We start from the raw sequence: 16,791 nt of genomic DNA, 5'->3' as shown, positions 1-16,791 counted from the left end.
TGCAGCCATCCTGTATTTACAGTTAAACTTTCCACTGCACATGCATCCAGGCTGCCAACACAAAACCTTTATGTTCTATAAACTGTACTTCACCAGCATGTCAGTGGCTTACAGTTCCTCTCTGTAGCCAACTATATCCTGGCTTGATTACTGTCCATGCTTCTGTCCAAAGACAAAATTCAGTGATAGCAAATCTTTCCTCAGACGCCCTTGCTGTTCTCTTTCTCAGTACTGAACCAAGCACCAGATTCTTGTTCCTTCTTCCTGTCCTTGTAGAGCTCTGAACCTGCCTACCTTTTGCTTGTTTTCTATCACAGACTCTTTCCTGCCTCAGCAGGGCCAGGCTATGTTTCTATGTTTCTGCACAGAACTGCGTGTGCTTGTGCTGCAAAGCACTCACGAGCATCAAGTCCGAGCTGGCTGGTGAGCATCCTAGTGACCAGTGACATGCCATTCAATTGATCTGCATTTGTTGTAGCAAGTCTGACATTTCCAGAATGCCCCACATTTAGTGTGCATGCACGCACTATTTGTGTGCTGCAGGCAGAAGGGCTGAAGCTTTCCAGAAAGATCAAGTTGACAGCATATGTGCAATAACATTGATTTTCCCTTTTGTAAAAATCCTACGTTTGGGATTTTCTAATATCTGGAAGCCTAGGAAAATAGATTAACACCATGACATTTTCACCAGACAAAGTCGAAAAATGATGTGCCCCTATGCCAGGCATCTTCTTTCCCTGTCCTTCATCATCACAATTTCTTCTGTGCCAGGCATCACATCTGCATGAGTATGTATAACAGAACCTTAGATACTGCTATCTACAGATAACCTGTTTCTTACTGATCACAGATATTGGTGCTTTGCTGCTCCCAGCAGTGTTTTTGGGGTATTCTAATTTGATCATGGTCTCTCATGATTATGAGCATTTTGAGCTCCCATTTGAAGACCACTGGACACTGCTCTTAAAGTCATTAACAGGCTTATTAAAACTACAGATCTTTATTGCAATTATTCTGCTTCTATATTCCTAAATGATGGATCATTATACATGCCACATGTCCTCTCATCTGAATGCTAGTTCCTGGGCAGCAGAGGCAAGCTTGCTAACAGGCTTCCCCCCTGGCATGATGCCCAGTGCTAAGTCATCTCACCTGAAGTTCTATTTCAGTTTGTTCCTTGACATCTTGCAGCTGTTTCTCGAGTGACTTTATCTCCTCCTTTCCTTCCTCCTCCCTGAAGAAAAATGGGAAAATACAATCACTTAAATATATCAAAAAAGACAAGAGCTGTTGACCTAGAAGGAGAGCTTCCTGTCTCCTGATCCATTGTGGCACCTAGCTGAACACTGTCCCACTGATCCCGCTCTCTCAATGAGTTTCTAACAACTGAACTAGAAGGAGCGGACACAAAAGCTCAGCCTCCTTCTTCAAACCAGCAGAAGACAAGCTGTTTCCTGTGGCTTGAGCAGCAAAAAAGACATTCATCCCTTCACTGAGCCTCGGGCAGGCTGCACATCTGCAAGTCAGAAACAGAGACTTCTCACCAAAGCTAGTGACTTGGTAAATAAATCCTGAAAGAAGAGGTGCACAGACTGAGCAAGGAAGATGGGAATGAAAGGAAGAATAAGCCAAAACCCAGGGGATGCTCTTCTTGGAAGCCTGGAGTGGAGTTGAGAATGATGCAATTCCTATAGCAGAGGGAAGATGCCTTCACTGAGTAACTATTTCTGCGTTTCAGGCAAAAATCTCCCTGATTCTGTGAAAAAGCATGCCTAATCAGCAGACAGTGCCAAATTGTGTAAGTTTCATTATATATATGGAGAATTTTTTCTTTCTTTCAAAATTATTTTCAGTCTTTCAAAAAACATTGCCTCAGGTTCTGAGATCCATGAAGAGATACGAGTGAAAGCCAAAAGCTAGAGAGGTGTCTACCTGTCTAAAAAAACTCAAATGCAGTAACTTTCTAGGTCTTCTTATCTTCACTCGGAGTGCTTTTCTAAGTTTTTATGCTTATAATTTGATTTAAAGCTAGTAAATGCTACAGTTCATACCTGAGACTTTGTACCATATCCCAGCCTTACAATCAAACATACACTTCATTTTCAGAGCCCTTAGCTGGGTGACTGTAATGAACAAAAGCCCCTGATAAAGAGTTCCATCCTTACTGCAGACTGCTTTCAGACTAGTATATTGACACAAAACCAGGCAAGTATAAATTATATTGAAAGACAGATCAAGGGAATTCCACGAAAAGAATGTATAGCAGAACAGACAATATATTGACTAGATATGGTTGCCAGAACGGAATAAAAAGTATTATGTCCTTTCTAATTGTAATTGGTCTGCTCCTTTCCACCTTCCAGTATTGGATAGTTATTCCACAAGGAATTGTTGCCTTCATTTTTGTTTTCTGTCCCTTCCATGGATAAACAATAAACCCATTGGTTTTAGACAGTGGAAGAGTTGGGGTTTGTGCTTGAAATCACACATTTCAGACCCCTGAGCCACCACCAGAGCTGCTCCAGTAGGTTGGACTCATGACAAATCATGACTTTGTCTACCTTCAATGATAGGCCTGAGCTGCTACTCAGAACAAAGTAGCTTTAAAATGGTAAAATACTTCTCTAATGAGTGCTATTCTCTCTGACAGGTTTGAGATTGAACCAGAGCTTCACATGCTGAAAAAAACTCCATACCTTTAGTGCACAGAACTTTGAGCTAAGGAATCACCAGTCTGAGTTGATAACAAACCCGTACCCTGTGAGGCTGGGGACAGAAGAGGATCTGTAGTGCAGTGGCTGGTGGATTAGTTTTAAATAGGACAACTGCCTCTGTCACCATCTGTGCTAGCCCCTTGCTGCTACTGGGAAAAGGGACCACATTAGCATATGGGTCAGAGCAGATTCTCCTGAGCACCACATAACCTAAAGACCGTATGTTGCTGGCCCTGATTTGAACAGACTCTCTGCTGCTCTGGCTTTCGCTGGGGACAAGAGTTAAAGATCAGGGAGCTCCTACACTGCATTATGTTTTAATTGATACAGGGCAGCATTTGCACTAATGCAGACACTGGTGTCCAGTCTGGTCAAAGCTCAGGCAATTCCTAGCTCAGATCATCATCAGAGCCATCCATTATTTCTTTCTGAAGGGGAAAGAAATACAATTTGTAAAGCAGACAGAATAATTCAAGCTGAAAAAGCGGAATCCATTCTGTATTTTGGGTTGTGGCTTTTTTCTTCTTAGCATGTACTAAGCAGGAAGTACTGAACACAGTTAAGAGGCTGAACACAGCACTAACCTCATGAGGATGTCATGAAACTTGCTCTTTCTTGCCTTCTCTCTCTCATTAGCTTCTGTCAGGCTATTAAATGTTCCCAATTCCTGCATCTTTTTCATAGTAATTGTAATTACATCACTTGCATACTGCCTGCCAGGAAAAGGAACACAACAGTAATTTATAGGTACTGGTAATACAGTGTCTGGTGCCTTTATCCATTATTGTTTACAGCTAAGAAGGGAAGGAAATATAAGATCCCATTTCTGTTCTTATGTCCTATCAAACTCAGGAGTGCTTCTCCCATGGTATCTGCTTCCTGTACATCTGGAGAACTCTGTATTAGGAGTTCATAACTTATAATTTTAAAATGCTGTCCCGAATGCTAGTCTAGGAAATAGCAAAAAGGCAAAAACATACCCATGCCATGCCATGGCCAGCCAGGAAGAAGGCTGCTGGCCTGCAGTAGTGGTGACAGATAGGTGGATCTTGGAAAACAAGACCTGGGGATGCAGATGAGTGTGTCTGTGAAGGGATATCTGGCTGTCAAAATATCCCAGTACAGCCCTAAGCTGATCTTAACAAATCCATGGGCTTGCCCAGTTTATTGAATTTCATAGTGCTTTGAAATACGGTCTTTATATTTTAGCTGCATTTTCCTCATTTGTGTTAGCATCTTCTTTAAGCTTTTTGTTGAAATAACATTAAAGAACAGAAGCCAGGATGCAGAAAAATGCATACTGAATGCTCAGCTCCCCAGTCCATCTTTTAAACCAAAGGCTGCTGGTACTTCTGCAAATCAAGGCACTGGATTAGGTGCAGGAGTAAAATTTATTTAAAAAAAAAATAAACTCTTTGGTCTTTATATACATTATCTGTTCTATAAAGAATGGCTGTAGCTGCCATAGAAGCTCTGTGTGCCCTGCAAATAAGTGAGTTCACGAGACAATGCTCAGATCCCACTTTGTCTGTACATACCTGCTAGGGGAGCCTGACTCCAGATACCAGAACTTCAGCACTGGTAGTAAGTACCTGGTGTGAATTCCACCCAAGCAACCATTATACTCTGGGTAGTATTTTGCAACTCCATTCAAAATAAACTGATCATCATTACTTAGCATCCAGAGGCAAGCAAAGGCCAGAACTAAATGGCCTATGAAACTAGACCCCGCTGCTCTCTTTAGAGGTACTCCTTCTGGACCAAGCTGAGGTACACCAGCAGCAGGTGAGCAGGGAACTTGCATTTTTGCTTTCAAGAGATTTGACTGAGAACTTTACAGCTCCGAGCATCCCCACAGTTACCATATTTGTGCTTCACTCACCTGTCAGCCTGAATCTTTCTGAGATTCTCTACTGATAAAGCACTGTCTTTCATGGCCCTATTGGAAAGATGATGGATTCTTTTTAGATCCTCAGTTTTCCCCAGCTGCTGCTCGTGTTTGCTGCTTTTCAGAGACATGAAGGTAACTGTTTCCCCACTCCCTTGCCTTGCTGACATAAGCTCTTGGTAGCTAATATCCAGCTCCTTCTGGGTCTCTCTGATTTCTTTCATTTCCTGGATGCCAGTCTAAAAGGGAATCAGAGAGACCTGCTTGCACACTGGGCAGTAGAAATAAACCCTCTGCATCATTATCTGAGAGGAAGAAAAATTAATAATAATCTAGAATGAAGCTATTCTAAGAGCAGTTGATAGTGTATGTTACATTCTGCACAGAGTAGAAGAACAGAAATGTTTCTCTTGGGTTAGCTTTGAGCACACAATGTAGACTTATTAAAGTTCTTGGGATCAAAAGTTCTAAAGTGGCTATAAAAGGCCTCAAAAGGTGAATTCATCTGCCCCAAGAGATGATGGTTCAGACTCTCATTCCTGACACGTTTTTAATGATGTCCAGCAATGGAGATTACGCACCCTTCTGCCAGTGCCAGCATATCACAACAATCTTTACCATAAGAAAGATTTTTTTCTCATCAGCTGCAGTTGAGCCCCTGGCGGCTTCTCCTAGTCTCTAGGAGAACAAATAATTTCATTCTTCTTTGCAGCAGCTTTTATGTACTGGAAGACTGTTAGCCTGCTTCCCCTCTGCCTTCTCTCTATCTTGGCTATTTCCCACTGCTTGTCACCATGACATTTCCCTACAATATTATTGTTATAACAAGAGCTGAGATGTGTGAAATAAATGATAGGCATCAGCCATCTACTTAGCTGGGGTTTTTTGAGAGTGACAACAGAGGAAGTATAACATGAATTCAAAGAAGAAGTTCAAAATATTGTCAGTTCTCTTCTACATGGAAAGGTATCTTGTGGCTGTGCACAATTTTATTAAAAAAGAAAACGTCCCAGAAAAGCAAAAGCACGCTATAAAATCGGCTGAGCCCTTGCTTCTAGGAATTTCTCTGCTTTATGTGCTATGGGTAAGAAAGCAGGTGTATGCAGTGGGACATTAAAAGAGAAAATTTTCTTGCCTGTCTACCAGTATCTCTGTGGCTGAACACTTAGTAGCAGTACACTGAAGCCAGTAACGCAGTCACTGCCAGCCCCATCCCAGTCCAGAGCTGCCTACTCCCCACCCTGGCTGCTTGGGGAAATGGATTAAAGGACTCACTGAGCTGAAGTATTTTCCAGCAAAAAGGAAAAAAAAATAATTCATTTTTAGCAGCACCAGTTCACAGCCCAGATCCCTCCACAACCACATGCACACGTTTGTGCCAACACAGCACAGAGGGCAGAGTAATAGGCAGTCAGGGCAGCAACTGTGTATGCCAGTACTTCCAAGAAGTTACTTGTCGAGCGAGGCTCCATTAGTGGCCTGCGACGCTGCCGTACTCTGCGAGGGCAGTGAGCAGGGCACTGCAAGGGGCTGCTTCGTTCCAAGTTCTGAGTATCTGGGACATCTCCGGATGGGATGAATCCACCTCTGGCAGTGCCTGACTCACCACTGACTACAGAAGAAGTCTAGGTGACTACATGCTTAATTTCTGGACATTTCAATTTACATTAAATGAATCGCATGCAAAATATACACAGACCAATGAAAATTACATCGTTAACTAGAAAAAAAAAAAAAGGTTTAAATAGTTTGCTGGTGATGGCTGTACTTCAGAAAGAACTGAGTTTGGCAAACAGGCTTTAATATCATGTAGATTTTATGAATGTTCTGACAAATGTTTTTTAATGTCTGGGAAAGTTCAAGACAGGCTATAACTGGATTGTCTATAAACAGGAGGGACTTGCATGCTAATAATTACCAAATAACTATGTAAGAGCAAGGGATTTGTAAACTGCATGTGTTGCCATCCATGTGTTCTCCTAGCTGTTTATCTTTTGCTAGTCTTTTTGCCCAAAATTCTGCAAACAGAAAGGCAGCTTTCCTCTGGGGGATGCCCTGCGTGAAGCAATGTACAAAGTCCCTGATTTGGAAAATCGATGAGGTGCTGGCCAACACTGTAATTAATCCTCTCAAAACTGTCATCAACTGAAATTTAGATGTCAGTCTTTGAAAATGTTGTTGATTTGTTTGACTGACAGAGCTCCAGGGTGCTTTGTAAATACAAGTCTTCTCCAAATACAGTAACAGACAAATGTAAACTGAGAAACGAAGAGGAATATCAAATTACAGAGCACCAAAGTTAGCAAGTAGCTTCCCTAAGCCATTTTCTTGTTTCAAAATTGTTTCCTTCTCGATTTGTTTTGGCATCTTTAAGAACACAAGCAGGGTTTATAGTCTGTGAGAAAATTGTGGCTTAAGTAGTGACTTGGTAAAAATGAGCATCTGTGATTGAAGAGAAAAGCTAAGGTGTTTTCTTTGTAATGTAAGTGTACTTTTAGTAGGTCTACCAACCTCAGTCTGTGTGTCTGAAGAACTCCTACTGTCCTCGAGATATATGCTCTTTCTCTGTGATTTTGTTGCTGGCAAAGAGGTTTCCCACCCAGGTCTCTGAGGGAGAAGCATCCTCTGGAAGCAGGTGAGACTGGCTCACAGGACTCTCTTAGGGGAGGAGTGCCCTCTGTTGCACAGTCTAAGCATCGTTCATGCCCTAAAATTTACTGAAACACCAGTTTCTGCTGCTTCGCACTGGATTTTTGAAAAGTAGGTGGTATGGAAAGGAAACACGTAGAAAATAACATATTGATTTACCTTCCTCTTGCATTCTTAGTGGTACGTTAGACAGAGCAAACAGCATTGGATCTGAAAACTCAGATCCCAGTTTTTATTTCCATCCTAGTCACACACTTTTTGAGTTCCTTTTAAAAAAGTTTCAAACTGGCTTAAATTGGAAACCATCTGCTATGTCACTTAAAATATATGACGACAGAACTTAGAACCGTTTACCCCTCAGGACTGTCCCATCCTGTTGCATGTGTCTATCAGCTACCAGAAATATCACATCTTCCTCCACAGCAACACACCTCTGCCTGAGAATTAGGGCTTCTTCTCTGCTCTTTGTATCTCTGCCCAAGCCCTGTTAGTTATGATGCCTATTAGAAATCAATTAATTAATAATGGTCATTGAGAATGGGTAGTTACTAACCTATTTTGAAGTGGAATCTTTCTTAATTCATTGTCTGCGGGGACTAAAGGAACTTTAGCATGGACTTAGAGAGGAACAGAATTACCCTGGGTTTGAGTACTTTCAAATATACTACTCTTTTGTATCTACATAAGAACCTTATGTTTTTCTTCCTTTTCCCTAATGCTTTGCTTGTCATCTAACCACCAAGATTTTAAAATTATAAGCCCAGGAACCTCATCTTGGGTCAATAGAGTTTTTTGCACAAAACCTTGACAGAGGCTTCTCAGTGATGCTGCAGTTGATCAGCCATGCACTTTCATTGTCTTTCTTCACCCAAGGGTCATGGAGCACTTAGAAAAAATATGAACTGATATTTTAAAAAATGGTGGTAGAAAACATAAAACCAAGACAAGAAAAAAAAAAATTTTTTTTTAAGCAGGGAGGATAGAGGCACATACGTGGCTGAAGTCTGTCTTGCCCTCATATGAAACTGGCATGATATATCCAAGAATTGAGAGTTGATCCACACAATTCTCCAGCACAGCAGTAAACAGCAGAGCTTCCAGATGAGTGAATTTTTCCATTTCTTTAGTCTCTGTGTTCTTGCTAAGAGGAACAAAGACAAAAGGTACCAATGAGAAAGACTATGGTGTTAGTAATGTTAGTAACAGTAGTTTAAACTAAAGGTAGAGCTGAAGTAGCATTGGCAACCTTTCATATACTTCCCTAGCTTTGTTTATAGCCTTTCATACACTGTTTATGAGGGGAGCCATGCTCTGCTAATGGCTGCATTCAGGGACAGTGGAAATGTTTAGCTTTCACAAAACAAAGTAGGTCCTGGTCCCTCCTACAGTAGATTGGGGTAGACAGGCTGAGAAGAGAATGGATATGGAAGTCACAAACTAGGTGAGGTGGCCTCACCATTCAGTTCAAGGGGGAACAGTGTTTCATGATGGACTTTGTTCTTTGGGAAACAACAGAACGAAGGTGCTTTTTTAAAAGGAAAAAAAATATCCACACCTTATAAAATCTCAGATGGCGAACCTTCATGCTCTAATCATTCCTTGTTATTACTATGTAGCCTTAACACTTTTATGATCCCAGTCCCCTCAGCAGGAACTGTTACCACCTTAAGATGCTGAAAGTCAAACAAAAACCAGTATCTGGACTAAGTAAACTATCTTTAACATTCTGTGTTGTTTTATTTTAAAATGCATTTCAAATATGAAACTGCTCAGATGTATACTTAAGCATCCCTTTGTCTTGCTCACATGTATACTTAAACATCCCTTTGTCTTGCTCACAGACATTTTTTTGTTGTTGTTGAAGAAAATAATTTACAATTGGAACATGAAATTAATTTCACTTGCATAAAACACGGGCCACTTTTCAGTGCAGGTTTATTAGCTCTCTATCAGAACAGAATAGGTAAACCAAACAAATATAACTTAGATTTTATGCATTTGTTTCTTGATGTCCCTGACTCCTACAGTAAGTTGTTTAATAGAATGTATTGAAATGTAGTGTCCTTTGTAATAGGACATGGCTCCCCTTGTGCATGAGACTACAATAAAAAGCCTAGTGTGTGAGTGGCAGTCTTTTTCATGACAGCTATATGTACAGTCAATGAAACTGGAATATTGCTCCTTTCAGCCTAGACCCTTTTCTTTGATTAACTGAATAATAACTTAGAATGCAAGACTACCAGGTGCAGAGTCTTGCATTAAGGGTTTTCACAAGAGTTTCTGCTATGAAGGTGGGAGCACAGGGTGGAAGAGAGGGTTCAGGGGTGGCATGACTCCAGTGTTGTGAACCACGAATAATGCCAAGTCCTATGATGTAGCAAGACTGCTATTTTCAGCAGATAAAAAGAAGTACTAGTGCTGCTGCATAAGGCTTCAGTAAACCTCATATAAGGCATGGTGCATGTTTCTAGTTGTTTGTGTTTAAAAACAAGCACAGGTACAGAAGGCGACTAGTGGCATGATCATGCGAATAGAAATTCCCTTTTACAAGGGGTTAAAAGAATTGAGGGTTGTGATTACTCTCTATAATGTAAATATATGAAGAGCAGATACCAGGGAGAGACAGAGCTATTTAAGTTAAAGGATAATACTGGTCCAGGGTCAAAGGAGTATAATTTCCCCATAGCCAGGCAATTATGATAAGGTCTCTAACTTCTGCATGGGTGAAGATACGGAACAGCCTTTCAGAGAAGATAATCATAGAGGCACCCTAAATTACTTCAAGAAGCTTGCTTAAATCATGGCAGGAGAAGATAACAGCAAAGGAGTGATTCTGAATATTACAAATATGTTTACTATCCTTCTTGTATTTATATTGTCTTACCTAATTCCCACTGTTCAGGTCTTTTGATGGCCACCTATGACTAAGCAGGAATTGATTTCCTCATTTTGCTTCTGAATTTTTTTTCTCTTTCTCTTAAATACAAAAAAAAAATGCTACAGCTTGAGATAGAAATCTGATAATTAACAAACAAATAGCTAATGATGTGTGTAATGAACTAAACCCATCACTTTTCCTTTCTTTTCAACCTTCAAATCAATGATAGAAGTGGAGATGCATGAATGAAGTATTTTTACATAGAGAAAGCCGGATCATGTCTCTTTCCAGTCAACAGGCACTAATAAAATATTTGTAAAACTTTTACTTGTTTTTATCTTTTTAAAAAATCTGTGATCCAAATGTTGAGTCTAAACAACATAAGGATAATCTATTACATGTAGAGTCCTAATGCTAAAAATACAGTGAAAAAAGATCTGTTGTGAGATAGCTGTGACAGATGATTACAACAGCATTCTTGAAAGAAGAAACAACACTTGAAGCTCTCATAGGAAAAAGTGACTTTTTTGGAAACAAAGCAGAATGCAACAACTTTCCTTTATCCCATCAGCAGCTTCTGTCCAAGAAAGAATTAAGTCAAGATATTAATATGCATTAAGAAAGTTCACAGCTGGAATGTTTCTCTAAAGCCTGCTGGTTTGCTCCCCCTGTGTATCTCCTCCTATAACCGTATACTCAGCAGATGCGTGTGCCAAGCCAGCACACTCTGGGCTTATGTTGACTTGGAAGTGAGAAGGAAACCACTGTCTGGGGCGTTAAGAAACACTGCAAATAGTCAGCTGCTCTCCCTGGATTTTAGCGTTTACACAGTGCCCACAGATCATCCTGATGCAGCAGTTGGCATCAACCTTAATCACTGTGCTTTGCTGAACTCCTTCATTAAACTGCATTAATAAAAAAAAAAGAGGTATGTGAAGCTTGCCCCAAGAGTCTAGGTTGACATTCTTTCCCTGCTGATCTAAAAGGAAAGAAAAACATATCAAGAAATAATTTTTAAAACAACTGTATAAAAGGTCTGGCCTCCTGTCCCTTTGGGGATTGCAACTCCCTCTGCTGTGTGAGAGTCCTGGATGCATGTTTCTCCCATCCTGCTGCCTGATAAACTAAAAAGGCTTCAAAGGCAGCATGTTTTACAGCATTCCTTATAGCTGATTAAGGAGATACCAATGAATTCCAGTGATAAAATGTGAAGCTGGGAACATTACATCTTCTTTAGCTCCATTTTGCAAATGATTGGCAAAGAGAGATTCTGAATATCCACAGTAGCAGTGACTGGGCCACAAATCAGAAATACCTTAGTTTTTAACAAAAAAAAAAAATCTCTTAGGCAAGCAAAATAGTTGTGGCCTTACAAAACTCTGCCTACCACTCAAATGTTAGAATGTAAGTTGCTCATCTGAAGAGAGAGAGAGAGGAAAAGAAACCTTGAAAAGCTGAAGTAATCTTGGTTTTGGCAATTTAGGACTAACTGTAGAGAGACATTTTGCTCCTGCTGTCTGAGGATGTGCTGACGAGAACCCTGGAGAACTGAGCACAGGAGTGAAAGACATGGTGCTACTTTTATCTGTACGTCCATATGGGACTAAATCTGCATGGGACATTAAAGATAAGATTTAGAGAGCATTTACTGGCTGTGTCATCTCCACTGCTGGAAAAGAGAGTGTTCTGACAGGTAGTTTATTCTCCTCAAAGCAGGGATTGTGTCCTTTCTCTGCGCAGAGATTCCCAGCACACATTTGGTACTGTTAAGTGGGTAGATTACTGAACATTGCTTTGCTTTCTACCTTTTCCTTAAAATAGAAGCCAGCAGAATAATTTGGAGAATTCATGTTTCATCCCTTCTTTGCTCCTACCTCCTAACAATTGAATTTATTTAAAGAAAACCTCTGCTTATGCATGCTTACAAGGCATTAAGTGCTTCTGCCCTGGCCCAGCAAAGTACAGATAGACTTAATTGTACTCCTGCATCAGGATTTAATTCCTCAGTCCAGGTTCAAGGTCTCCAGGCCCAGCCAGTGACAAGATGATGGTAGATTTTGCTCCTGAGGTCCAATTTTTCATAAATATGCTCTGGGCACATGTTCAAATGCAGCTTAAGGCACTTTAGGAACAAAGTTACAGGGAAAGTCCAGACAGCCAGGGCACATTTTGTATTTGGAGTAAGTTCCTAAATCACTGAAAGTGCTCTGAGAATGCATCTGAATTTCTGGCTGAGGGAAGTGAGGGAAATCTGGAGCGAATGACCCTGATGTGGGAAAACGGGTAAGTACATGCTTCCACCTGCTCTTCTTTAGGAAAACACAGGAATGTGAAATTTCATTACAGGGATTTGAGCATAGAAATGAAGTTTTCTGTCACCAAGGCGATATCGGGAATAAAATGTTGAGATGATTCACTGATGAAGGTGAGCCCGGAGGCGGGCAGGCAGGGCCTGGAGGCAGCCATCAGAAGAGCCCCCCGAGCCCGGCCGCCCCCCGAAACGCCGAGAGCTGCCCTTCGCCGCCTCCCGCCCCCTCGCAGCCCCCCGCCCTGCCAGGCCTCCCCTCCACCCACGCACCGGGATTTACCCCCGCTCCCACCCCGGGCGTCCGCAGGGCGCTGCCCACAGCAGCTGGGCCGCCGGTACCGGGCCGGGCACCCCCTCGCTCGCTCGCCCGCCTGCCCGCCCGCCGCCGGTGCTGGGAGCGGCCCGGCCGCGGCCCGCTGCAGCGCTCACCGGGACGCGGCGGCGGTGGCGCCCGTCTCCATGACGACCCCCACGCTCCGGGGGCCTCGCGGGGCTGCCCGTGCGGGTGCCTGCACGGCGGGGCTGGGGCCGCCCCTGCCCGGATCGCCGCCCGGGGGAGGGAGGGGGCGCGGGGCAGCGGGCGCGGGACGGCGCTGGGGGCGATGTACCCGACCCGCCGGGGCCGCCTGGGTTTCGCCCGCTCAGGCGGTGCTGGCGCCCCCGCGGGGGTCCTGCCCGCCCATATCCCGGAAGGCAGCGCGGCGGGGCTCCCTTTTGCCGCCATCTTGGTTCGGCGCCGCGGGGTGAGCCGGGGAGCGGCGGCGCGGGGTGGCGGGCAGGGGGAGCTGCCCCCGCCGTGGGGCCGTCGGCGGGCGCGAGGCTCCCGGCGCGCTGCGGCTGGCGCCGTGCGGAGCGGGTGGAGGGCGGGATGGCGCCGATGTGCGGCGGATGGTCCCGGCCGCGGGTTGAGGCCCGCAGCTGAAATAGGGCTGGAGCGTCCCGTTCCGTGGGGAAGCGGAGGGGTGCCCTTCCCTGCCCCGTGAGCCGGAGCCCGGCCTGGGGCGGCTGGCGGCCCGCGTCGCCTTGCTCTGGGTGGCCGCCGGCCGGCAGAATGTCGCGGCCCCCGGACTGGGCCTGCGGAGCCGCCGGCCTGCGGGACTCATGGCTTGTGTGTCCCTTCTAGGCCTGCAGGGACCGGGGCTTCAGGAGGACACAATGACCGGCAGGTGAGTGACAGCCCCGAGGTGGCTCTGGGCTCGCTGTTACGGTGCGCTTTCGACAAGTCCTCTAGACAAGCTGAGCGTTTCTGAGAGCTTTTGTTAAAGCTGCGGGCAGTCATCCGTTTTCCTGCGGCAGTTCTCATTTTCCAGGGCCGCTTCTCTGCCCAGTATCCTGCTGGGCCTTCTATTGAACGCACCCAGTTGTAGCTCCCTGTTCTGAAGCTGGTTGTAGCTGTTGGTGCTGTGTGCCACGCTTTCCCTGGCCTGTCAGTAGATGCAGGATATTAATGGTGGTTTTGATAGCATAGTCTTTGTGCACCTGCACTGTACAGCAGAGGCTTTGACATACTGCTTCTTTGGGTAAGGGAGCTGCTGTGCCATCGAGTTTTCCCTATGGTGGGTGTAGGGCTTGAGTTTGTAAATGGTGGAGGGATTGAATCTGAATCACAGCTTTTTGTCTTGATATTTATGTGTGGAGTTTATCTCACGTTGTGCATGCGTGGAAGGTGGTACTGGATAGCTTAGTTTGATCCCTGTTGTGCTATGGGACAGTTGCTGGATGCAGTTGAGACAGTCATGCTGTGTACACGATGTGTGGAATGAGTCCCATGGTTGCCTTACCTGTGTAGTACAGGCAGGTCTTCATCATGAAGAATTGTTGAGTTTGTGTAATGTTTCTTGTCCAGTGTATGTGGGACTGTCTCTCTACAAATTAGCAGCGGTTAATATCTTCTATAGCAGTTACTGCAGCACAGGAGATTCAGTTGATGTTACCTATAGAAAAAAAAGTAGTATTTATTCATCACTGAGTGTTAGTAGATATTTGAAAACGTAACACCTACTAGTGCTGAAGCACTTCGGTTGTAGTGTGAAGCCTGTAGTGGCAGAAATTTATAACAAGCAGAAGGATACAAAGTGCTCATAAATACTTCATGTTCCAGTTACTTAGCTTTCCTCTGTTGACTGAACATAAGGATTTGCAGTAATTTATAAAAGCAAAAGCGACAGGATTTTTTCCTCAGCTAAATCTCTACTGGTGTGGAAATAGTTTGTGCTGAAACAGTACCTGATTTTACATTTGATACTTCGGAGTGAATTGCAATTTGTAAATGTTTTCCATGCCTTTAGGCTGTGGTGCAAGGCCATCTTTGCTGGCTACAAACGTGGCCTCCGAAACCAGCGGGAGCACACAGCCCTTTTGAAAATTGAAGGTGTTTATGCCCGTCAGGAGACAGACTTCTACTTGGGCAAGAGGTGTGCCTACGTATACAAAGCTAAAAAGTAAGTTACTATTTATTAGTATGCCAAATTAGCCAATTCCTATGTCAGCTTTTGTAAATGTCAGGATGTGAGCAGTCTGTTTATAGAGCTTTTTTGTTAGAACAAAAATAAATTGGGCTCAATATATCAATAAAATGTCCGTGAAGTACTGTATAGACCAGTTTCCTGGGTTGGTTTCATTTTTGAAGTCCAGCAGAAATACTTTGTGAAGTCTGGAGGAATTTGTATCCTGCCTTTTGCATGCTGATGTCAGAGCACTGTCAATTCTGCTGTGCTGGCATTGGTGGAGGCCTTAAGAACAGTTACTTACTAACTTCCACTTTTCTTTGAGTGTAATTGTTAAGAGTTCCGAATTGCATTGAATAAAACTGATCAGACTGTTATCTTGGAAATGATGGTGGTCAGGCTGGCATATAGCTTTTCTTGTAAAGCAATTTTTAGCAGTCTGTCCCAGTGGCTTAGGCCTCTCCAGCCTTAGTGTCCAGAGAAATCTTACAAATAAGATGTTTCATTTTCTTTGGAGTTGAAATTGAGGAGGTTTTGGATTGATCATATTAGTATCAGTGTTTTCCAAATTCTTAAGCTTTTTAACTTGTTTATAGCTCTCCAGTGGAGCTTCTGGTGAGTTACAAGCTGCACTACTTACCCATTTGGAAGGTATTGTGAAAATTGCAGGCCTAATGAATTTCACAGGTAAATAATAGTGGAAGATACGTTATTAAAGGACAGTTGTTGAATAAAGTTAATGAAGTGTCTTAAGGAGCCTGCATTGTCTGTACTGCCATTGATCAGTCCTGTACAGAGCTGTGACTGGTGTGCTCAGCAGTTCTTTTCCTCTCTCCTCAGCAACACCGTAACCCCTGGTGGCAAGCCCAACAGGACACGAGTGATCTGGGGGAAGGTAACCCGCGCACATGGGAACAGTGGCATGGTTCGTGCCAAGTTCCGCTCCAACCTTCCTGCCAAGGCCATTGGACACAGAATCCGAGTGGTAAGTAGATTTATTTTAGCAACAAGTTATTGGCAGTTTTTGGTGTGCCTTTTTTTTTAATCCTACTTAGTATGAGGAAAAACTTGAGCTATGGTTTTGCTCTGTTGCTGTTGTGTATTTGACGTGGCAATTTGAGAAGTGCTCCTTCTGGAGCTAGGAAAGGTTTGCTGCTGGCTTGTTGTGCTGAGGGGGGGGATTGTCTCATTGCCAAGGGTTCTGTATGCTTGCTCAGGTTGACTGGAAGGACTTCTCAAGTTCCAGGACTGCTCCCCAGCTCCCTTCTAAAGTTATCTTGTACATGTATTTTTGTACCCTCCTACTCCAGTTCCTACCTGTTGATAAGATTCTACTCCTACCTCCCAAATGTTTTAACTGAGGGGTGTGCTGTCCTGGTTTGTCCACTAGCACCTCCTCCACAGTTGATGTTTTGGCCCCAGGGCTTCAGTGAGACTGTCCCTTTAGGTCCCTCACCCAGAAGTCTAATGCAATACTTTTCTAGTAATGTCAAAGGGAGTATCAGAGGGGTGCAGTCCTTCCTGTCTGTCTGTCTGTCTTCTGTGCCTTAGCAAAAGCACAGTAGAAGCAGCACAGTTAAATCCTGAAACTAGACCCATGAGGGCTCTCCCTGCCAGTGAGCGGGAGGGCCAGCTGCTGGGGGAGTCTGTACCACCAGTGAAACGCTACTTTGGGTCACTGAACTAGTTGTTAACACTTTTCCATTCTTGCACCTCTTTGTAAATGAGGGGGTTGCTTTTATAGTAGATGAAGAGATTGATCTAGATTGTAACTGTAAAACTTGTGTTTAAGATAGTAGTCTAATAATAATATTTCTAACAGATTCTGTCTATTCTTGTATTTTACAGATGCTGTATCCATCTAGGATCTGAATTTTTATTGGAAATAAAATGGAGAATCTGTTTAA

At 43.5% G+C, this 16,791-nt stretch overlaps 2 protein-coding genes across 4 annotated transcripts in view; one reads left to right on the top strand and one right to left on the bottom strand.

The window, feature by feature from the left end:
- Window positions 1-13,161, bottom strand: part of IQCG (IQ motif containing G) — a 23,724-nt gene extending 10,563 nt beyond the window's left edge. Inside the window, exons 1-5 of one of the 3 annotated variants that reach the window (XM_056358633.1) lie at window positions 12,867-12,966; window positions 8,245-8,392; window positions 4,597-4,841; window positions 3,299-3,427; window positions 1,153-1,234 (exon numbers count right to left, since the gene is read on the bottom strand). In XM_056358633.1, coding sequence (XP_056214608.1) covers window positions 1,153-1,234; window positions 3,299-3,427; window positions 4,597-4,841; window positions 8,245-8,392; window positions 12,867-12,898 — 636 coding nt within the window. In that variant the 5' untranslated portion in view covers window positions 12,899-12,966. Of the gene's footprint in view, window positions 1-1,152; window positions 1,235-3,298; window positions 3,428-4,596; window positions 4,842-8,244; window positions 8,393-12,866 lie in introns of all 3 variants that reach the window. The other 2 variants (XM_056358632.1, XM_056358634.1) reach the window with 2 other exon arrangements.
- RPL35A (ribosomal protein L35a) lies at window positions 13,051-16,791 on the top strand. The gene is made up of 5 exons (XM_056358635.1): window positions 13,051-13,180; window positions 13,561-13,603; window positions 14,726-14,878; window positions 15,725-15,869; window positions 16,733-16,791. The coding sequence occupies exons 2-5, from the start codon at window positions 13,593-13,595 to the stop codon at window positions 16,754-16,756; spliced, it is 333 nt and encodes a 110-aa protein (XP_056214610.1). The 5' UTR covers window positions 13,051-13,180; window positions 13,561-13,592; the 3' UTR covers window positions 16,757-16,791.

This window comes from Falco biarmicus, chromosome 13, assembly GCF_023638135.1.
Source record: "Falco biarmicus isolate bFalBia1 chromosome 13, bFalBia1.pri, whole genome shotgun sequence".
Taxonomy (NCBI): Eukaryota; Metazoa; Chordata; class Aves; order Falconiformes; family Falconidae; genus Falco; species Falco biarmicus.
The sequence above is the reverse complement of the archived record's forward strand: the minus strand, read 5'-3'. Positions and strand labels throughout refer to the sequence as shown.